Genomic DNA, 23,916 nt, shown 5'->3' with positions numbered 1-23,916 from the left:
TTGAGTCCCAGTTTTCTTCCCATCACTATTGGTTCCCTATGCTTTTTCCTTCATCTCACTTAGTGTAGCCTTCATTTTTTCACCTAATTTGCAACCAAATTCAACCAATTCTGTGAGCATCCTGATCACCAGTGCTTTGAACTGTGCATCTGATAGGTTGGCTATCTCTTGATCGCTTAGTTGTATTTGCTGTGGAGCTTTGATCTGTTCTTCCATTTGGGCCATTTTTTTTTTTTTTTTTGGGTCTGGTTGCGCCTGTTACATATGAGGGGTGGAGCCTTAGGTGTTCACCAGGGCAGGGCAACCCAGGTGCTGGGTTGTGACGCTGTATGTGGGGTCAGGGTCTGAGAGGGAACAATGGCACTTGCTCTGCTCTCTGTGGGATTTCAGTCCCTTCTGCCGCTTCCCCCAAGCAAATGGAGCCTTTCTGGTGCTGATTCCTGTGTGGGTGGGCTTGTGCACTTTCTAGGCCCCTGTGGGTGTCTGGAATGAACTCTCCTGTGAGGCTGGGAGTATTTCCCTGTGCCTCAACCCCCACAGGTGTTTTCAATTAGTGCCCTGAGGCTCTATTTCCTGGCACTGGGATCCTGGGTTGCACTCAGTGCCTTGCTTCACAGTCGCTGCCTTGCTGAGTCTGTGGGTTGCCACCCTGTGCCTGGGGTCTGCCAGCCGCTGCTTGTGCGCCCAGGGTCCAACTGCTGAGGTCTTGTGCACCAGGGATGCCTTACATGCCCAGTCCCACTGCTCCTTGTCCCTCGACCCCTCTCTACCTGGCTACCTGACTCCACCCCTCCTACTGGTCTGGATGAACGGGTCTATTTTAACTCCTTGGTTGTCCAACTTCCATACAGTTCAAGTTTCTGTCAGTTCTAGTTGTTATTGTTTCTAAATTATTGTTGTCCCTATCTTGGTTGTGCAAGGAGGCACAGTGTGTCTACCTATACCTCCATCTTAGCTAGAAGTCCTGATTTCCTCTCACCTTGAATAGCACTCTCTCCACTGACTCTTTTTCCCCTGCCTTCAACCATTCACAGGATTCCCATATCTTGGAAAACTGTCACTTAATCCTGTTGCACCCCATCTACCATCTTATGACTCTCTCTTTCTCTCTTTTAAGTGTCTCGACCACAGCCTGTTTCTTACTACCTACTATCTCACCCCAGTGTATTCCACCACTTTCCAGAATTTCAACAAATGACCTCACTAAATCTAATGGTCTTTTCTCAGCTCCTGTTCTTGATTTTTTAGTAGCATTTGACATTGTTTTCAACATTCTCCTTGAAATGTCTTCTTCCCTTGGTCTTATAACATTGTTCTGCCTTAATTTCCTATCTTCTTTCTTTCTTTCAAGGGTTCCTCTACTGATTGAATAAAACTTCCCAAGATCCTTGATTTATAGCTTTCTTATTCAGAGACCTCATCCACTCTGAAGTATCACAATTCACCTCTAAGCAAATGACTTCAAATCTACCTACTGAGCTCTTGCTTTTCTCCCTATTCCAGTCCCATGTTTCTTACTGCCTGATGGAATATATTCATCTGTCACCAGAAAAGAATATACTCCAAATACACCTGTGTTTGAAACCAAGCACATCTGGCTGAATACAAACACATCTTTTCTATCAAATCACCAATGACTTTCCTATTTCTGTTTCTCTTTTTATTTTTATTTTTTTAGATTTTATTTATTTATTTATTTTTAGAGAGAGGAAGGGAGAGGAAAGAAAGGGAGAGAAACATTTATGTGTGGTTGCCTCTTGCATGCCCTCTACTGGGGATCTGGCCCACAACCCAGGCATGTGCCTTGACTGGAAATGGAACCAGTGACCCTTTGGTTCATAGGCCCACGCTAAATCCACTGAGCTACACCAGCCAGCGAAGTCATACAATTTTCTGTTTTTAGATTTCATTTACCAGTACTTATTTTTAGAGAGAGGGGAAGAGAGGGAGAGAAACATTGATGTGAGAGAGAATCATCAACTGGTTGCCTCTCACACACCCCTAGCTGGGGACCTGGCCCACAACCCAGGCATATGCCCTGGCTAGGAATTGAACGGCAACCCCTCACAGTTCACAGGCAGGTGCCCAATCCACTGAGATGCACCAGTCAGGGCCTATTTCTTTTTCCATTACCACAATTCTTCAGTCATTCAAAACAGAGCTTCAGACATTTCCATTTTCCCTCCTTTTTTGCACAAATCAAATGTTGTTAAGTTTTTTTCTTAATAGAACACTAGCTTAGTCCCTTAAAGCCTCATGTATGGACTACTCTAAAAGCTTTTTAAAGAGTCCATGGTTTCTTCCTCCTCCAGGTCTCTTGAAGGAGAAATTGTTATATAAGAAGATAATATATGAAGATTATGTGTGAGATAATACAAAATTGTTATCAGGTTAAAACTGTAAAAGTGTAACTTTGTTCATATTTCTTCTGCTTAAAAAAATAGACTGTCCTTTGCTTATAAAGCAAAGTATAAACCCCTTGTAAGGCCCAGTGAACAGCCTCTACCATATAGTCCAGAAGCTGGTAAACTGCATATGGCTTCTCGGCCAAATTCAGCCTGCCTCCTGTTTTTGGTATGTCTATAAGTTTATAATGTTTTTAACTTTTAAACACTTGAAAAAAATCAAAAGAAAAATATTTAGGTAAAAAATTTGGCCCTCCAAGATGGAGGCATAGGCAGAAACCCTTTACTTCCTCGCACAACCGAAAAGAGGATAACAACCAAGCTAAAATCAATAAACAACCAAAATCACCAGAAAATCAAACTGCATGGAACTTCAGCAACCAAGGAATTAAAGAAAAAATCAACCTGACAAGCAGACCAGTAAGGTGGCAGACTGAGTGGGCCAACTTAGAAAAACCACGGGAAGGTGGCTGAGGAAGGGGGCTGACTGCCAAGCTGGGCAGAGCTGCGATAAAGGGACTGACTTAAGGAGAAAACTGAGACTCAGAGCTGACTGTGGGCTATGGCTGGGTTGCCACAGTGAGAGATACTTCCAGTCTGACACAAGTCTGTTGGAAAGTGAAAGCTGCATTGTTCCCTTTCTGGCCCCTTTCCCATAGGCAGCAGAGGGAGAGGGTTGCCCTGCCCTGGTGAATACCTAAGGCCCCAACCCTTACAACTTAGGTGTGCCAAGACAAAGAAATATGGCCCAAATGAAAGAACACAGCAAAACCTCAGAACTAAGCGATGAGGAGATTGCCAACCTATCTGAAGGAGAATTTAAAGCCCTGGTAATCAAAATGCTCACAGAACTGACTGAGCTTGGTCAAAAAATAAAAGAACAGATGAAAGATACCCAAAACGAAATAAAGCAGAATATTCAGGGAACCAAGAGTGACATGAAGGAAACCAGGATTCAAAGCAACGATTTGGAACAAAGGGAAGAAATAAACATCCATCTGAATCAGAATGAAGAAATAAGAATCTAAAAAAATTAAGAGAGACTGAGGAACCTCTGGGATAACCTGAAACATTTCAATATCTGAATTATAGGGGTGCCAGAAGAAGAACAACAGCAAGAAATTGAAAACTTATTTGAACAAATAATGAAGGAGAAGTTCCCCAATCTGGCAAAGGAAACAGACTTCCAATGGGGAGGTTTGGGTGGGTGGGCTGGATTGGGAGTAAAAGGCAGAAAACTGTACTTCAACAATGATTAAAATAAAATTAAAAAAAAAAAAGACTTCCAGGAAGTCCAAGAAGCCCAGAGAGTCCCAAAGAAATTGTACCCAAAGAGCAACACACCAAGGCACATCATCAGTAAGTTACCCATGATTAAAGACAAAGAGAAAATCCTATAAGCAGCAAGAGAAAAGGAGACAATTACCTACAAAGGAGTTCCCATAAGGCTATCAGCTGATTTCTCAAAAGAAACCTTGCAGGCAAGAAGGGGCTGGAACATATTTGAAGTCATGAAAAGCAAGGACCTACATCCAAGATTACTCTGTCTAGCAAAGCTATCATTTAGAATGGAAGGGCAGATAAAGTGCTTTCTAGATAAGGTAAAGTTAAAGGAGTTCATCATCACCAGGCCCTTATTATATGAAATGTTAAAGGAACTTATCTAAGAAAAAGAAGATAAAAATATGAACATTAAATGACAACAAACACACAACTATTAACAAATGAACCTAAAAGGAAAGAAAACAACAATAACAAAAACTACGCAAACAACTAGAACAGGAACAGAATCAGAGAAATGGACATCACACAGAAGGAGGTCAGTGGGGAGGGGGAAGAGAGGAACACGGGGGAAAAGGTACAGGGAAGAAGAAGCATAATTAGTAGGCATAAAATAGATGGGGAAAGATAAAAAATGGTATAGGAAACAGAGGACTCAAAGAACTTATATGTACAACCCATGGACATGAACTAAGGTGGGGGGAATGCTGAAGGGTTGGGGGGAAGGGTGGGGGGGTAAAGGGAGGAAAATTGGGAAAACTGTAATAGCATAATCAATAAAAATACTTAAAAATAAATAAATATAAAAAGTCTTTTGGGGAAAAAACAAAGGACAAAAAATATTTCATATTAGGTACAATAATATGAAATTCAATATCCATAAATAGTTATATTGTGACACAGTAAACTTACCTAAATGACTAAGTATATTGTCTATGAATGCTTTCACATCACAAAAAATGAGTTGAATGGCTGTGACAGAAATCACATAACTTGAAGGGCCCGGGATATTTATTATCTGGGCCTTCACAGAAAAAGTTTGCAGACTCCTGCTATAATCCCTTCTACCTCTCAAGCCCTAGCTCGCCCTTCCTTCACTGACACATACCTTGGATACTAGCCTTTTTCAACTACATTTTATTGATTATGCATAGGTATTGGTATACAGTTGTCCCATTTTTTTTCTACCTTTTAACCCCCCTCTGCCCTACTCACCCCCACTCTCCAGCATTCTGCTCTGCTCCACTTAGTTCATGTCCATGGGTTGTACATATAAGTTCTTTGGCTTCTCTAGTTCCTACACTATTCTTAACCTCCCCCTGTCTATTTTGTGCCTAACAATTATGCTTCTTATTCCCCATACCTTCCCCCCACCACTAACTGCCTCTGCCTGCCCATTGATAACCCTCCATGTAATCTCCATTTCTGTGATTCTGTTCCTATTCTAGTTGTTTGCTTACTTTTTGTTTTTGTTTTTTTAGGTTCAGATATTGATTGTTGTGAGTCTGTTGTCATTTTACTGTTTATAGTTTTGATCTTCTTTTCCTGAGATAAACCCCTGTAACATTTCATATAATATGGGCTTGGTAATGATGAACTCCTTTATCTTTACCTTATCTAGAAAGCACTTCGTCTGCCCTCCCATTCTAAATGATAGCTTTGCTGGATAGAGTAATCTTGGATGTAGGTCCTTGCCTTTTATGACTTGAATACTTCTTTCCAGCCCCTTCTTGCCTGCAAGGTTTCTTTTGAGAAATCAGCTAATAGTCTTATAGGCACTCCTTTGTAGGTAACTCTTTCCTTTCCTTTTGCTGCTTTTAAGATTCTCTCCTTATCTTTAAACTTGGGTGACTTAATTGTGATATGCCTTAGTATGTTCCTCCTTCAGTCCAATTTTTGGAACTCTCTGGGCTTCCTGGACTTTCTGGAGATCTACTTCCTTCACCAGATTGGGAAAGTTCTCCTTCATTATTCGTTCAAATAAGTTTTCCACTTTTTGCTCTTCCTCGTCTCCTTCTGGCACCCCTATGATTCAGATGTTGAAGTGCTTCACGTTGTCCCAAAAGTTCCTAAGCTTCTCCTCATTTTTCTGAATTCTTATTTCTTCATTCTATTCTGGTTGGATGTTTATTTCTTCCTTTTGTTTCAAATCACTGATTTGAGTCCTGGTTTCCTTTCCTTCACTATTGGTTCCCTGTATATTTTCTTTTATTTCGCTCTGTATAGTCTTTATTTCTTCCTTCATTATGTGACCAAGATCAATTAATTCTGTGAGCATCCTGATTACCAGTGTTTTGAACTGTGAGTCAGCTAGGTTGTCTATCTCCTCATTGCTTAGCTGTTTTTTAAGATTTTTGATCTATTCTTTCATTTAGGCCCTCTTTCTTTGGCTTGGTGCACCTGTTGTGTTATAAGGAGCAGAGCCTTGGGTATTCTCCAGAATGGGGCAACCCTCTTTGCTGCATTGTGGCACTGTGTGGGAGGGGCTAGAGAGAGAACAATGTTCCTTGCTCTCTCATTCAGCTCTAGACCCACTTTTCTGTCAGTTCCCTCACTTCCCACAAGTGGATTGTGCCCTTTCAGGTACTGATTCCCAGGTGGGTGGGTATGTGTATGTTCTAGGACCCTGTGGGTCTCTCCAATAAACTGTCCTGTGAGACTGGGAGTTTCTTCCACCTTCACAATCTCCACAGGATTTTACCACTAGAGGTTTGGAGCCTTTAGATTCCTAGTCACCAACCCATGCCTCACCCACACGGTTCACTGCCTTGCCATGTGTCCTTTCTGCCCTGGCTGCCCATCTTCACCCCTCTTACCTGTCTGGATGAATGTTTCTTTAACTCCTTAGTTGAGAGAGTTCAATGCAGTTTGATTTTCTTGCAATTCTGGTTGTTTATTGTTTCCACATTGGTTGTTATCCTTCTTTTGGTTGTGCAAGGAAGCAAAGTGTTTGTACTTCCTCCTCCACCTTGGCCAGAACCTCTGATTCTAGTCTTTAACTGATCCACTTATCTGCTGATTTTCCTGCCTTCACCATTTGCCTCACATCACTCCTTTACTCTGGACTGTTCCTTCTTATCACTTTAAAGATAATAGAAACCCCAAGTAGAGTAAGTGGAGGCAGTCTGGCTTCCTCACCCAGGCTCCTGGGTGACTAAGGGAAGGAGTGTTCCCATAGCCTTGAAGGGGCTTGAAAAGTAGTGTTCTCACAGCCTTGAGACTGGATCCAATAAACTCTTCCCATAACATGAAGTGGGCTCACATGCACAGAATTAGGCTATGTTATATAATTTGCTGGCTTTTGCAGGCTTTGTTTGTTCTAGTGCTTAAGAGGGGCTAGGGGCTCCCTGCTGGATGCCATGTTAAGGAGTAAGGGCCACAACGTGTGCCATGCAGAGACATGCAGAGAGACACACAGCTTGCAGAGTGTGTGGCTAGCCCACCCATGAATAAAGGCATGTCTGATATCCCAACGGCTCCATGAATATTCTTCCATCTGCCCAAATACCATGAACCTATTAGGCCCTGAATGGTCACAACACACCCCATTCACTCATCCCTCAGGACTCAAACTCTACACTGTTTAGCCAAGATTTTCTAGATCACCATAAATAAAAATACACACTTATTTTATTTATACAATATATTCTAGACCACTTATTGTAAAGTAACAAAAAAATGAATACAAGACATTATACTTTATCTCCCCAACTAGATGGCAAACAGAAAAGGATGTTTGCAAATGTTTTTAAACTGTGTTCCATGGTACTCCACAGCTTGATGAGGCAGTGAGGTGAATCACAGCAGCTCTCATGAACTATTCTATACTTCAAATCTCAATATAAAATTGTCTGAAGAAAAGGAGTGTATCAAAAATTTGAAAATCACTCATTTATAACATACTATATGCAAGTATAGAATTTACAAGGCAGAGGTTTCAGTAAAATAACCTCATACCTTACACTAATGCACACAGGACTTTCCTGCCCCTTAGCAGTTGTGGTCCTAAATCATGTACATGTACATTGACCCAGGTTTCATGGCACAGACAGAGACACCAGGGGACTCTAATTAAAGCAAACTAATCACCCCATACACTTAGAAGTGGTAATTGCTATTTAAACTGCCCAACTAAAAATAAAAAAGCTAATTGTAGAAAAGAGTAGCACGTATTATTGATTAAATAGCTAATGTAATGTTTAAAATTCTAAGTAAAATAAAATCACATTATAAGAAGGAGAAGAAATTAACAACACTGAGGTTAGAGTGTGAAGAAAACAGTATTCTGATTTAAACAGAAGGATTCCATGCTATGATATAGCATACACTGGACATTTGTCTTATATATTAAGATATATGCCCAGACTGATCCATTTCCACAAGGGCCAATTCATCTTCAATAAGCTTAATTAAATAACAAAGAGGAGGCACAAATAGGTGTCAGAAACTCAAGACTCTGAAACCTACTGAACTTGGGCAAATTGGTTAGCCTTATCAGACCTGCCTTTTATATATAAAATAAAGCAAATAGGCCATGTAATTATGTTATCCAAAGTCACTTTAGTTATTAAAAAACAGATGATTAAGCTTGACTTCAAACTAAAATAAAATCCACTAAAGTGAATTCTAAAACTTAAAAAATAAATAAATAAACAGTGTCTGCATCTTATCATTTTTTTCTCTTAGAGTAGCAGGCCCATAACCCTGCACAAAGTTGCTGTAATTCTTAATAAAATTTGATATTTTAAAAATAAATTATGTTGGTAATGTATGGGGTTTAATATTTTTTGAATAAAGAAACTACTTGGGTAATAAGAGCTTTAATTTTAAGCTAAAAATAGAGATAAACTACAAATTGATTTTACTCTCTGAAATTAAACAAATTATATGGCAGTTTCTTAGTGATTGACAGTATATCAAAATGATATGTTAGTATTTTTTAATCTCCAGACTCAAATGTTTACCTTGAACTCGCCATACCCTTCCATTTAACATTTTCCCCATTTCTTATTTTAAAAATCATACTATTTCTATGCATGTATATGGCCTTTTATGGGAATGGGGACAACATATGTGTGTATACACATACACTGTATTAATATATTATACTTCATTAAAAATAACTTAAGAACAAAGGTATTCCCAAATGGTATTAAAATTAATTTGATTGGCAGATTTAAGCATACCTAAGGAATAACATATCTCTAAAATTAACTGTTATTACTTACATATTTTGTTTTCTGATAAACAAGTTTACCTGTTCATAAAGAAGAAAGGTCTTGTCTCTCTCAGATGTAAGAACCTTGACATTACCCTGAATTTCTGCCAAATGACGCTCATATTTTTCCAGCATGCATTTAAGTTCTTCACGATCTCTTGTTGTCTTCAAAAGCTCTACATCACAGTTCGTAACCTAAAATTATTATATAAGAAATTTGAAATTCTTTGACATGTAGTATGAATAGAAAAGTGCTACTGATGGCAGTATAAGACTACATAAAGAAAATGATGAAAAAAAGTTTAAAAATCACCTCTCATAAATTTTTTAAATTTATTGATTGTAGTTAGAGGAAATGGGGTGGGAGAGAGAGAGAAAGACAGAGAGAGAGAGGGAATGAATGAGAATTTGTTGTTTCATTTATTAATACATTCATTGGTTGATTCTTGTATGTGCCCTGACCAGAGATCAAACCTGCAACCTTGACACACTGGGATGATGCTCTAACCAACTGAGATACCTAGCCCAGGCCAAAAGCACCTCTCTTTTAAAAAGCTTCATCCCAAATTGCTCCACAGATTTCTAACTAACCCCCAACCACAACTAATGCTGGGGATTAAGAACCAATTTCAATGATCCAGTGTCTATCAGGGAGACCTCTGTCTCCCAATCTCTTTAATATACCAATTCATACCAATAAGCTTGAATTATTTCCAGGTAAATCAAAGAATAAAAGTCAGTATTTGAGCAACAAACTCTAATAATTTATAACTTTCCAAAACCTACCCGGGAAGATGGAGATGGGCGTCTGGGACTTTTAGATCTACTTCTGATCATCTTTCTCAAATTATGAGCTTCACTCTTGTAGTAATCTCTGTCTGCTTCTAAAGTCTTGACAAAGGAATCAAGTCTGGAAGGAGATTTATTTTGTGCTTTTTCAGTATCTAAAATTATCTTGCCAGGGAGGAAAAAATTAGGCCATTATTTCAAGCTAAACTACAGCATCATTTTCTACATGAAGTTGAACACAAACAGGATCCTTAAATATAATAAATGTCATGTTTTAAAAATAACTTTTAAAAATCATACTTTAAAAAAGCAGTTAGATATATTTATTTTCTAGCATTTTATTTAACTAAAATTATCCCTAAATTTACTCAATAATTTTGAGGAAAGAATGATAAAGAAATTTCAGAAGCCAGAAATGTCTACAGATCTAATGACAAATAGAAATAAATTTAATTTACTTAGAGTAACTTGTATAGCATCTAAGTTTTGTTCAGTAATTCCTCAAGGAATGAATAAATTAAATGAATGCTGGATATTCACCATATGAACTTTCAAGTGCATTCCCATTCACATTAATTTAGAAACATTTTTTAAAACATTCATTTTACCAATGTTATACTGAGAAGAAATAACATACTTACAGAGAAAATGTTTCAAATATTTCAAATAATAACATTAAAATGTCCAGCTCAAGCAGTTTTCATTTTACATTGTTAGATAAAGAAACCATATTACTTAGAATTAAACAACAAAAATTGGCATACAGATATTTGTTACTAAGAATAAAAGTTAATGTGTAGATAAGTATGTCTTATATTTTGAGAATTAAATTACTCACAGTTATCTATTTAAATCAATGAACAACTAAGGGCATTAATAAGACTAACTAAAAGTTCTTCCACCTCTAGAAGAGAAAGGAAATGATGAAATGGAGCAAGAATACCATTGCTCTTACATATGGGAGTACCCTTGTACACAAAACAGAGAGGGCTGATTTTAGAACACAAACATTTTTTATTGTTCACAATGTTCATGAGAGTCAAAACATATGTACAATTTTTGCAGTTTCAATACACTAACAGAATAAAAACTATTCCTTAACATATAGTTAAGAAACATATACTTACAGATCTAAGTCTTTTTATTGTATCTTCCAATACTATTATATTATTTTGCTGGCAAATGAGTTCAATCTAAAAATCAAGCCAGGAAAATTTAGTTTGGATTTTAAATGTTTAAACTGATTTAACCGGAAAGAGAACATCAAAAGTAAGCCACTTAAAAATAAAAATATGCAGACAGTGAATATTTTACAAAAGAAAAGATACTCTACCTCTTTATGTTTGCCTACCTTTAATAATAAAAGAACCTAGGATGAAATATAACAGTTCCTTTAAATCAAGGGTGCCCAACCTGTGGCCCTCAGGCCACATGCAGTCCAGGATGGCTGTGAATGCAGCCCAACGCAAAACAAAATTTATTTAAAATATTATGAGACTTTTTTGCGATTATGTGTTGCAATGTATTTATTGTGTGGCCCATGACAACTCTTCTTCTTCCAGTGTGGCACAGAGATGCCAAAAGTTTGGACACCCCTGCTTTAAATTATCTAATGTTTTCATTATATTGATTATATTTTACCAAATTACTCCCCACACACTGGAAAAAAATGTTAATACTAATTATAATCCTGAAGATGATAATAGGGAAGAAATAAAAGAATGACTAGGATTTTTAAAGTTTTCCTAAATCATCATAGTCAAAAGTAATTGTCTTTTCCTCTGAATTATTTTAATAGTTTAGTTCAATCCAGCCACAAAAAACTTTTTGTATCAGATTTATAATGTCAAACACACCAAGACTTATGATATAGCTACCAATAGTTATATATTTAGAATATAACTAAATTGTATGTTCCTAGAGGACAGTGACTGCTTTTATGCAAAGCTGTAAAGCTCTTGGCTAAAAGTAGGCAAATTAGTTTCATAAATTTATTTCTCAATTCATAAACCTCTCCTTCATTATTCTAAACCCAAATGTACTAATTTGAAGTATAGTTTTAAATGTACTATATTTTAAATATATTATGAAATTATTGCACCTCATTTGTTCTTTTGACCAAAGTACTTTTCTAAGATTTCTCAGGCAGTCATATTTTTGTGAAATATTAAGGGGTGTTATGGTATGACACAAAACTTATGTGCAGTTTGAATAAGCTTATGTATAGTTATTTGAGTGGAGTGGACAGTTTTCAATGTTTTAATTTATACTATTATATAAACACTTAAAATGGATATACATTGAATTATGTGTTAAGATGTCCATGCTAAATTAGTATAATTTTATTTAGTATGATGCATTCTTGTAAAAAATAAATTTACAGATATATATATCTTAGATGCAGATGCATGAAAACTAATATATACACTGAGGAAGATGAATTATATCTAGTTAGAGCAAGGTATGGTTACAGTAGATGTCATTTTATATAGAATGAAATTTTTAATAATAGATATGTATTACTTCACCTATAAAAAACATAATGTGCCATGGCTGGTGTGGCTCAGTAGATTGAGTGCCGACCTGCAAACCAAAGAGTCACCAGTTTGATTCCCAGTCAGGGCACAAGCCTGGGTTGCAGTCCAGGTCCCCAGTAGGGGGCGTGCAAGAGGCAACCACACATTGATGCTTCTCTCCCTCTCTCTCCCACCCTTTCCCTCTCTAAAAGAATAATAAAAAAAATATTTAAAAACATAATGCTAATTCCACTCAGAAAAACAAAATTATAACCATCACAAAAGAAAGCATGCTAACCCAGCGTGTTCATTTATTTGACAATTGTTTAAAAGGACCTACTATGTGCCTAACAATGACAGGCAATTGTTATATGCTAGGTATAGCAGTGAATAGAAAAGAAAAAAAATTCTACCCTCATGGAGCTGACAATCTAGTTGAAAAGAGAAAAACAAAAAATACTGGGTAAAATATGTCAGACAGTGGTTGTGTCATCCAAAAAATATATAATGAGCATTCACATCTGTTCTAGGCACTTGACATATCAAAAAAGTGAACAAAATACACCAAGACCCCTGGCTTTGGGGACCTTATATTCCAGCTGGGTAGACGATAAAAAAAGAAACCCAACAAATAAATCATATAGCACAACAGAAAAAAAGAGCAGAGGTAAGAAGACTGGGGATGTTTATGAAGGACAGTTTAGAATTTTAAATAGGGTGATTGGGGAAGTCCTCACTGAAAGGAGACCTTTGAGCACAAACTTAATGGAGGGAGGGAGTCAACCATGTAAAAAATATGGGAGAGCTTCCAGCCAAGATGGAGGTGTAGGTAGATACACTTTGCTTCCTCGCACAAGCAAAAAGAAGGGTAACAAACAATTTAAAAACAAAAACCAACCAGAACTGTCAGAAAAATCAAATTGTATGGAAGTCTGACAACCAAGGAGTTAAAGAAACATTCATCCAGACAGGTAGGAGGGGAAGAGTAGGGTAGTCAGGCAGAGAGGGGTCAAGGGGAAAAAAGCACAGTGGCACCAGGCACACAAGGCAGCAGCTGACAAACCCCAGGTGCGCAAGACAGCAGCAGGCAGACCCAGCCAAACAGCAATTGTGAAGTGGGGCACAACATGCAAGGCAGCTGACTGACCTGGTGGTCCCACACTCACGCACACAGGCAGATAAACTCAGTGAAACTGGGGAGCAAGACAGGCCTAGCAACCAAATGGGGGTCCCAGCACAGGGAAATAAAGACTCAAAACACCAAATGAAAACACCTGTGGGGGTTGAGGTGCCAGGAGAGACTACCAGCCTCACAGGAGAGTTCGCTGGAGAGACACACAGGGTCCTACAAAGTGCACAAGCCCACCCACACAGGAATCAGCACCAGAAAGGCTCCATTTGCTTGGGGGAAGCGGCAGAAACGACTGAAATCCCACAGAGAGCAGAGCAAGTGCCATTGTTCCCTCTCAGACCCTGACCCCACATACAGCGTCACAACCCAGCACCTGGGTTGCCCTGCCCTGGTGAACACCTAAGGCTCCACCCCTCATATGTAACAGGCGCAACCAGACCCAAAAAAAAAAAAAAAAAATGGCCCAAATGGAAGAACAGATCAAAGCTCCACAGCAAATACAACTAAGCGATCAAGAGATAGCCAACCTATCAGATGCACAGTTCAAAGCACTGGTGATCAGGATGCTCACAGAATTGGTTGAATTTGGTTGCAAATTAGATGAAAAAATGAAGGCTACACTAAGTGAGATGAAGGAAAAAGCATAGGGAACCAATAGTGATGGGAAGAAAACTGGGACTCAAATCAATGGAGTGGACCAGAAGGAAGAAAGAAAAAAAAAAACAAACAGAAAAGAATGAAGAAACAAGAATTCAAAAAAATGAGGAGAGGCTTAGGAACCTCCAAGACATCTTTAAATGTTCCAACATCCAAATTATAGGGGTACCAGAAGGGGAAGAGGAAGAGCAGCAAGTGCAAAAGTTATTTGAACAAATAATAAAGGAGAACTTCCCCAATCTGGCAAAGGAAATAGACTTCCAGGAAGTCCAGGAAGCTCAGAGAGTCCCAAAGTAGTTGGACCCAAAGAGGAACACACCAAGGCACATCATACTTACATGAGCCAAGGTAAAAATGAAGCAGAAAATCCTAGAAGCAGCAAGAGATAAGGACACAGTAATCTACAAAGGAGTTCCCAACAGACTGTCAGCTGATTTCTCAAAAAAGACTTTATAGGCAACAAGGGGCTGGAAAGAAGTATTCCAAGTCATGAAAGGCAAGGACCTCCATCCAAGATTGCTCTATCCAGCAAAGCTTTCATTTAAAATGGAAGGGCAAATGAAGTATTTCTAAGGTCACCTTGAAGGAGTTCATCATCACCAAGCCCTTATTTTATGAAATGTCAAAGGGACTTATCTAAGAAAAAGAAGATAAAAAAACATGTATAGTAAAATGACAGCAAGCTCACAATTATTAACCACCACACCTAAAACCAAAAGAAACTAAGCAAACAACTAGAACAGGAACAGAACCACAAAAATAGAGGTCACATGGAGGGTTATCAACAGGGAAGTGGGAGGAGGAGAGAGGGGGAAAAGGTACAGAGAATAAGTAGCATAGATGGTAAAAAGAAAATAGGGGGAGGGCAAGAATAGTATGGGAAATGTAGAAGCTAAAGAACTTATGACACATGGACATGAATTAAAGTGGGGGAATGTGGGAGGGAGGGGGTGTACAGGGTGGCGGGGAGTGAAGGGGGAAATGGGACAACTGTAATAGCATAATCAATAAAATATATTCTTAAAAAAAGCTTTTGCACAGCTAAAGAAACCATCATCAAAATGAAGAGGGAACCAACCATATGGGGGAAAATATTTGCCAATGATACATCTGATAAAGCTTTAATTTCCAAAATATATACAAAAATTACACAACTCAACACCAGGAAGACAAACAATCCCATTAAAAAATGGTCAAGAAACCTGAATAGACACTTCTCCAAGGAGGACATACAGATGGCTAATAGACATATGAATAAATGTTTACTGTGACTAGTGATCATAGAGACACAAGTTAAAACCATAAGGAGATATCACCTCACACCTAACATAATGGCTATCATCAATAAATCAACAAACAACAAGTGTTGGTTGAGGTTGTGGAGAAAAGCAAACCTTCACTGCACTGTTGGTGGAAATGCAGACTGGTGTAGCCACTGTGCAAATACGGAGATACATCAGAAAATTAAAAATGGAGCTGCCTTTTGATCCAGTGATTCCACTGGAATATATATTGGGAACATAGCCAAAGAATCCCAAAACACTAATTCAAAAGAATATATGCACCCTTATGTTCATTGCAGTGTTATTTATAATAGCCAAAATCTGGAAACAGCCTAATGCCCATCAGTAGATGATTGGATAAAAAAGCTGTGGGATATTTACCCAAAGGAATACTAGCAGCTGAAAAAAAAAAAAAAAAAAGAGGGAAATCTTACCTTTTGTGACAGCATAAATGGACTTGGAGATTATTATGCTAAGTGAAATAAGCCAGTCAGAGAGAGACAAATATCATATGATATCACCTACATATGGAATCTAATGAACAAAAATTGATGAACACGATAGAAACAGAGACATAGATACATGGAACAGACTGATATCTGTTAGAGATGAAGGGGATGAAAGAAGGTGAAGGGATTACCCCCCAAAATATATATATTTATATTATATTATATTAATACATAACAGAAATTCAGAGAACAGTGAGTGATAATCAGAGGGAAAAGGGGGTGGGGGCTACATGGAGATGGGCAAAGGGGAGAAAAATGGGGATGGAAAAAGACTGCTTGGGGTGGAGGGCACACGATGCAGTGTGCAGATGATGTTTTTTTTTTTTATTGAGTTGTACACTTGAAACCTGTATGGTTTTGTGAACCAACGTCACCTCAATAAATTCAACTTGAAGATAAGAAAATAGTGCAAGAAAAAAATGTACAATGGGGAAAATTTGACAAAATCAAATTAAATTTAAATGCAGGTACACTCTAATGCTAATATGTGCCAAACTGTTATTTCTTCCAAGAGTAACTTCCAAAGCAGTATGCATCAGCAGTAGGCTGATATCTCACAAAGAAATACTTTTTGTCTAGAAACATTCAATAAAAGCATTTCGTGTTCTCTATTTCAGAACCAGAGGGAAGAGGGGAGGGAATTTCAGGGAAAAAGGGGAAAGGTATACAGGAACAAGTATAAAGAACACATGGACAAAAACTAGGGGGGATGGAAATGGAAGGGAGGTGGGGAGGGATAGATGGGTGGGTTGGGATGGGAGGGAGTAAAGGACAGAAAACTGAACTTGAACAATGATTAAAATAAAATTTAAAAAAATAAAGTCATTAAGTAAGTAAATAAATAAATAATTTTTTTAAAAAGCGTACTTCTTATTTTCATTATGTTCAACAATGTCTTAATGATAGAAATTCAGCAAATAAAGATAAATACTTTGTTCTGGGAAAAATATAAAAAATTTAAATGACTAAAAGTAATCTCTTCTGAGTAAATAAATGTAATACTGTCCTTCTAAACTCCAGATAAATTAACAGCAGCTTTAGCCTCAGACACTACCTCCACATATCCACAGCATAATCTCAAAGAGTATAAGAACTCAAACATTCTTTCTCAGCTCTAAAATTAGAAATTCTCTGTTTCAAACTTCATCCCACAAATCAGATAAGGAGTCTGCCTCTCCTGTAATTGGATACCTAAACTGTACACCCAATGACACAGGGATGATGATGACCACATGCATTGATGTTCATATTCCCAACATTGGTCATCCTTTTCATTCCCCCTTTACCTGTATCATTCACTTACTGAGGTTGGTGACTTCAGGTCAGAGCATTCTACCAACCCAAAGGATCTATTTTCATTTTGTCCTCTCTTTTTTTAATTTTCCAGTCTTTTCCCTGAACAGTAATGCTAGCTGTACTCTAACACTGCTACCCACTTTTTTTTCCTTGAGTAGCTTTCCAAATGTTCCACCTTATATATGGAATCTATTTCCTAGAAACACTCTTTTTTGAGCCAAGTAGAATTTCTGTATATGAATTTAACATTTTCTTTTAGGCAAACCCTAGAATTTTTATATCAGATCATTTTCGCTCCTGAAACTCTCCCTTTTGCTAGGAGAAGATTCACCCTGACAGAGTTCTCTCTCTCTCGTTTTCTAGAATGCTGACCCTAAAAACCCTTTAAAGCTGATAACTGCTAAACTGGGCACTCTCTTCATAGGGAACTGGCCAACTAGACTGCCCTAAGTCTAGAAAGAGTGCAGTAAATTTTTAATTAGAAGAAAGAAACAGAGTAGTAGATATAATAAAACATTAATCAGTATTCTTAATTTGATAATTTGTATAATTGAGTCTAAACTCCATTACCATTTACCATTAAAATGTGAATAAAGAATAACTATTCTTAAACAATATAACAAAAGAGTTTATTGAAAAATGTTTAAAATATTCAAGCTGCTTTTTTAAAATTATTTTATTGTTGTTCAAGTACAGTTGCCTTCTAAATGACCTGCAAATACTTTAGTAGTATCCACAACAAGATAAGTAATTCACAAGTTAAAACACACATCATTTTTATCGACTCTCTGAAGTAGTTCTCCTAAGAACCTCCTCAAGGCAGCCTTGTTAAAGATTATGGCCTTATATTAAAGTAATAAGCTTCACATATTTAAATATTCCATTATTCAGACTTTTGACTAATTTAGACTTACTTATCTTTTCTAAATAAGTGAGGTTACTGCATATAAACAAACACCACCCTAGAGTTCATTATCTGGGCTCTTATATTTCAAATTACTGTAATAAATAATGCCTTTAATAATACTCATGGTCTCAGCCTAATTATTTAATTAAGTACTTTATCATACTCTACCAAGAGTACATTAAAAGGGTGTTTAAGAAATAACATGCAACAACAATTAGCTTTGGGAAATTAGCTTATCACAGACACAGTTTACTAATTTGGTGCTAGTAAAATCAAGTCAACTAAGTATATTCACACCATATTTAAAAATTCAATAGGCTTTTGCTCACTTTGGCAGCATATATACTAAGAATTCAATAGGCCTGTCTTCAGCTTTCAAATCCACTCTGTGTCCTGCTTATAAACTACCAGGCAGCAATAAGAAATGTAACTGTCATAATTTTAAAATACTGTTAAAATTCTCAATTTCTAAATTTCAGCTGTGGCTGGTGTGGTTCAGTGGATGCAGTGGTGGCCAGCGAGTCAAAGGGTCACCAGTTCGATTCCCAGTCAGGGTACATGCCTGGGTTGCAGGCCAGGTCCCCAGCAGGAGGTGCAGGAGAGGCAACCACACACTGATGTTTCTCTCTCTCCCTCCCCCTTCTCTAAAAATAAAAATAAAATAAAAAATCTTTAAAAAGAGTATGTTTTTAAAAAAATTCATAGCAGAGTACTAAAACTTAAGAAATAAAATGTTATCAAAATGTCAAAGAGCTACAGTAATTAAAATAATGTGATAGTGGCACAGAAAACAGCAAATGAATCAATGAAACTAAAGAGTCCAGAATTTTTATCCACACACATATGTGAATTCAGTGGCTGCTAAAATGGCACTTCAAATAAGTAACTAAAGAAAGGACTAGTTGACCCTACCTCAAACTAGAACAAAAAGAAATTCCAGAGAATTAAAACTTTAAAAAAATATTTGAAATTATTAAAAGAAAACTGCAGAGTGCTGGGAAAATGGAGACAACTGGATTCAAACATTAATTTTTAAAATGATTTTTAAAAGAATTTAAAAAATTATAGAAAATATTCTTGTAGTTCTTGAGACAAGAAGAACTCGTCTCAAAATCAAACAAGGCAAAGTACAGAAGATTTTCAAGCCAGTGAAACTACTCTGTTTGATAGTGTAATGGTGAATAAATGTCATCTTACATTTGTCCAAACCCAAAGAATGGACTTCAAGAGTGAACCTTAATGTAAACTATGGACCCTGGGTAATAATGATGTTTCAGCATAGGTCCACCAATCATAACAAATGTACTCTGGTGGAGGATGTTGATGATAGGGGAGGCTATGTACATGTGGGGGCAGCGAGTATATGGGAAATCTCTGTACCTTCTGCTTAGTTTTGCTATGAATTTATACTGCTCTAAAAAATAAAGTCTATTCAAATTTGTAATAGCATAATCAATTATTACTGAGAAGGATTAGGAAGAGAAATGTTCTGTATACAGAATATTCTTATTGTTTGAAGTTTTTAACATTACTATACCTTACTTAAAAGTTTTTCTTGGCACCCTGGCTGACGTGGTTCAGTGGATTGAGGACTGGCCTGTGAATTCAAAGTCTGAAGGTTTGACTCCTGTTCAGGGCACATGCCTGGGTTGCAGGCCAGGTCCCCAGCTGAGTGCATGTGAGAGACAACTCATTTATGTTTCTCTCACTCACACATACACATTGATATGTCTCTCCCTCTTTCTCCCTTCCTTTTCCTCTCTCCAAAAAATAAATAAAACCTTTACAAATATTAGTTGGATAAGTTAATTAAAAAGACACAATTAACCCAAATAGGCATAAGAATAAGTATAAGACAAGAATAGTCCTAACAGGTGTCAAATAAAATTTTTTTCTTTGCAAAAAGATTTTTAAAGAATAAAATATAAAGTATAATATAATTTTATCTATAAAACAGGCACTTAAATATGTCAAATCTAAAAAAGTTTCAAATGATATAAATGAAGATGTCACTTTTTCCATGACATTTAATAATTACATGATTTTTTAAAGTAGAACTAAAATGTTGATCAGTAGTCAGATGTTAATTAAAATTATTGTGGTCATTGCAAAATATATATATAGAGAGAGGTACAGATATCTATATCTATGCATATATAGATATGCATATATCTACAGATTTGCATATATATATAGATTTGATATATATATCAAATCATTATGTTGTATGCCTGAAACTAATACAATGTCATACATTAATTATACATAAATTTTTAAAATAGTTTTATCAGCAGTAAATCTAATACCTTTGCTTCTTCGAGTTCCTTGTCGGCAGTATCCACCACAAAGTTTTTCTCTTTTTCTAGTTGCTCTGTTAATTGGTCAATTTTAATCAATTCTTTACAAAGATGCTCATTGTGGCTGGTTAAATCGTCTATCTGACTGCTTACCACCTCCTTACTATCCAAGAGTTTCCTAACATATTCTTCCAAGCAATGATTGGTCTGTTTGAGATCTTCAATCTGTTATAATTGGAAAGAAAATAATCAAATTAAAATATTTCCTTAGCTTCCATTTGAGGAGTACAACTAAGTGAGGTATCAGAAATGCAGGTTTGCCTCCCTGGCAAGGAGACTCAATGACATATTTTTTACTTTATGAATTTTGTGCCATGTGAATATTTTCCCTATCTGAAAAATATACCAAATGAAAATTTAAAGGTTTATAGCTATATCTTTTAAGACAATTTACAGTTTAATAAAAAAGAAATTAATTACTATTGATTTTTAGCCAAACTATTAGAAAAACTGTCAAATATTTATAACTGCAAAAAAGAAACCAGTCTTAAAATTATTGAATTTTAATAATTAGTATTATCAATTAGGCATTCTTTATAATTAAATTTCTATTTATTGTTATCAAAACATATTAATACTTTAGAAAAGTCCTTTTGAACATATCAATAACTTACTTGACTAAGCTAAATACCAAATCAATCAAGTATTTGCTGACTAAGGTGGAGGACCACAGCTTTCCTTACCAGCCCACTACCAAACTACCAAGGGATGAAGAAAAGGGCCTTTCTATCACAAAGATATCCAAATGACTTTAAAGGGAAAAATATTAGACCCATTGAGTGATGATTATATGCCAGGAACTATGTTAAATTCCAAAGATATAAAACTAGGTTAGGTACCTGCACTCTGAGAATTTATTGCTTACTTGAGAAAATATAAGTATAATATGTCAAATGCCATAAAAGAAATATCTATGAAATAAAGTAGTGGCACAAAGATCCTTTTCCATAGTATTTGTCTCTCATTGTGTATTTAACATTTATTGAGCACCTACTATATTCAAGGTACTGTTTTAGTGCCTTCTTGAAGATGTACAAAGACAAAAATCTTGATCTTTAAAGAGCATCTTAAATTGCTAAATCCCTCATCTAATTTTATACTTGCTTCTAACATTATTCTTGCCCTGACCTTGACCTTTTCAAGTAACTATATAGTACTTCCCAATTCATCAAAATCAACAAAGTTTTCTTTAAAAACATAAATTTGTATCTATAACTTGTCACTATATAATAAAATCCTAAAGGTTATAAACTATATTTAACTATACTACGATAACATTTATCACACTCAGTACATGCCCAGAAGCAACATAAAAACTATTATTTTAATCCACCTCTCCCTTTGCCATTTTTAATGATCAAATCCAGGAAACCAGAAAAAGCCCGAAGAATTTTTTTAAAGAGCCCTGGCTGGTGTGGCTCAGTGGATTGAACGCTGGCTGCAAACCAAAGGGTCACTGGTTTGATTCCCAGTCAAGGGCACATGCCTGGGTTGTGGGCCAGGTCCCCAGTAGAGGGCGCATGAGAGGCAACCACACTTTAATGTTTCTCTCCCTTTTGCTCTCCCTCCCCTCTGTCTAAAAATGAATGAATGAATGAATGAATGAATAAGATCTTTTTTTTAGAGTGTGGGAGGACAGGGGGGTTGCAAATACACGTATTTTCTTAGCTGAGTCCTTTATCACACTGGCCTGAATTTTTAGCAATATCTCCTACTTTCTTCTCCTTTGGCCTTCTCCCATATACAGATCAAAAGTCTTTGAAAACAAAAATGTGAGGGAACTCCTGTAAACTGTGGTGCCTCAACACACTGAAAATGAGATAAAAGAATGCCATTTGTGATCCCAGCCCTACTGACCTATCCAGCCTAACTACTCACCATACCCAGTACCTACTTAAGCTCCAGACATACTCTGCAGAAAACAATCTCACTAAATTAATTTTAAAACCTGTATTAGGGAAATTATTGAAAATCTTATATACTATGTCACTGAACCCTTTTTTATAAGAATTCTCAGGGAACACTTAGTTCTTTGGGATATTTCAGAAATGTAGTTCTTTCGAATAGCCAGTTTGTTCCTACGCTATGAACTGTGAATTATTTAAGTAAAATTTCCTTTTTCCCTTTGCCTCTAGGAATTTTAAAGCCAATCTACAGACCATTTGTAGCAACTACTACAGAGGTCTGTAGAATGACTGCTATTCTCATCCCATGCTTTCACCAAGTTTATTTTCCCCTATTCTTATCATCTAAGCTATTTTCATTACTAGTGTTTTTTTAAACTATAGGATGTGGGGTAAACAAACAGATAAACTTCAATCTATCTATTCCATATGTTACTTTGTCTTTGTTTATAACTTCTACAGTGCCACATTTCTGAGCAATGAGAATACACTGTAAATGTTTGCTAATCTTCCACTGTACTAGGAGAGATTAAAGGCTCTTCCTCTCTGTGCTTCCATAAAACCTCTTAGTTTTATCTTAGTATTTTATAAGGTTTATTATAATCATTTTTCACTTCCCTGTCACCTCCACTAAATTACAAGCAACTTAAAGGGATGTTTCTAATTTCTTATTCAGCATAACTCTCATTTCTGTATCATTATATATCTAGTACATGACACATTATCATTAGATAAATAAATAAATTATAAATAAATATATGAACGCTCCCCTCACCTCTGACATCAAGTTCTACTTTCACACATTTCCAAGACACAAATACTTTAGAAGAGGCACTTTATAGTAGTAGAAGGGATGTGGGCTTTGGACTAAGGCAGGCAGGTTTAAATCCTGCTGCAGTCCTTTACCGGTAATTTAACCTCAGGCAATTTACCATATTTTCTTGATCCTAAGAGGTGCATCTTGACTTCAGAAAAAATAAATGGAAGCCTCTTGAGTCTCATCTGTTAAATGGAGAGAATATCTACAATTTGCAGGGTTGTATATAAAGAGATATTAAAGTTCAAGTAAAATTTCTGGCAGATAATATGTACCCAAAAAGTAGCTTTTCTAATAAATTTTTTAAAAACTTTTATTTTGAAATAACTTGAGTCACAGGAAGTTGCAAATAGAGAGGTCTCATGTACCCTTAACTCGGTTTCCCACAATAGTAGTTACATTTTAATTATAGTACAGTATCAAACCCAGGGATTTAACTTGGGTATAATGTGTGTGTATTGTTCTATACCATTTTATCACATGTATATTATAACTACCACCTCAATAAAACAGAACTATTCCATCACCACAAAGATTGCCCTCCTGTTAACCCTTTATAGTCACACCTTCCCCCTCTCATCTATAACTTTTTTAGGGGGCAAGAAATTGGATTTACTGGTGGGTGTAAGTAAAGAGGGGACAGTGCTGATGTTCTCAAGAGCAGAAAGAGGGCCCACTATTTGTCTAGGGCGCCATGATAATGGATATATTTGATCCCAGTCATTTGGGACGAGCTGTTTTTCAGCCACCATACCTTCATATTCATCTACATTAAACTTAGTAAAGCCCCACTTCTTGAAGACATAAATCTTCTGGTGGACAGGTAACTTGAACTTGGCCTTGTA

The 23,916-nt window shown here is 36.6% G+C and overlaps 1 protein-coding gene across 7 annotated transcripts in view; it reads right to left on the bottom strand.

Moving 5' to 3' along the window:
• Window positions 1-23,916, bottom strand: part of TSGA10 (testis specific 10) — a 158,069-nt gene that overhangs the window by 120,389 nt on the left and 13,764 nt on the right. For 5 of the 7 annotated variants that reach the window (XM_036028303.1, XM_028517268.2, XM_036028299.1 and 2 more), the window contains exons 3-6: window positions 20,300-20,515; window positions 10,821-10,886; window positions 9,691-9,858; window positions 8,944-9,099 (exon numbers count right to left, since the gene is read on the bottom strand). In XM_036028303.1, the coding sequence (XP_035884196.1) occupies window positions 8,944-9,099; window positions 9,691-9,741 (207 nt within the window). In that variant the 5' untranslated portion in view covers window positions 9,742-9,858; window positions 10,821-10,886; window positions 20,300-20,515. The remainder of the gene's footprint in view (window positions 1-8,943; window positions 9,100-9,690; window positions 9,859-10,820; window positions 10,887-20,299; window positions 20,516-23,916) is intronic. The other 2 variants (XM_028517269.2, XM_036028301.1) reach the window with 2 other exon arrangements.

The sequence above is a fragment of the Phyllostomus discolor genome, chromosome 6, assembly GCF_004126475.2.
Source record: "Phyllostomus discolor isolate MPI-MPIP mPhyDis1 chromosome 6, mPhyDis1.pri.v3, whole genome shotgun sequence".
In the NCBI taxonomy this organism is placed as follows: Eukaryota; Metazoa; Chordata; class Mammalia; order Chiroptera; family Phyllostomidae; genus Phyllostomus; species Phyllostomus discolor.
This window is presented reverse-complemented; position numbering and strand designations above follow the sequence as displayed.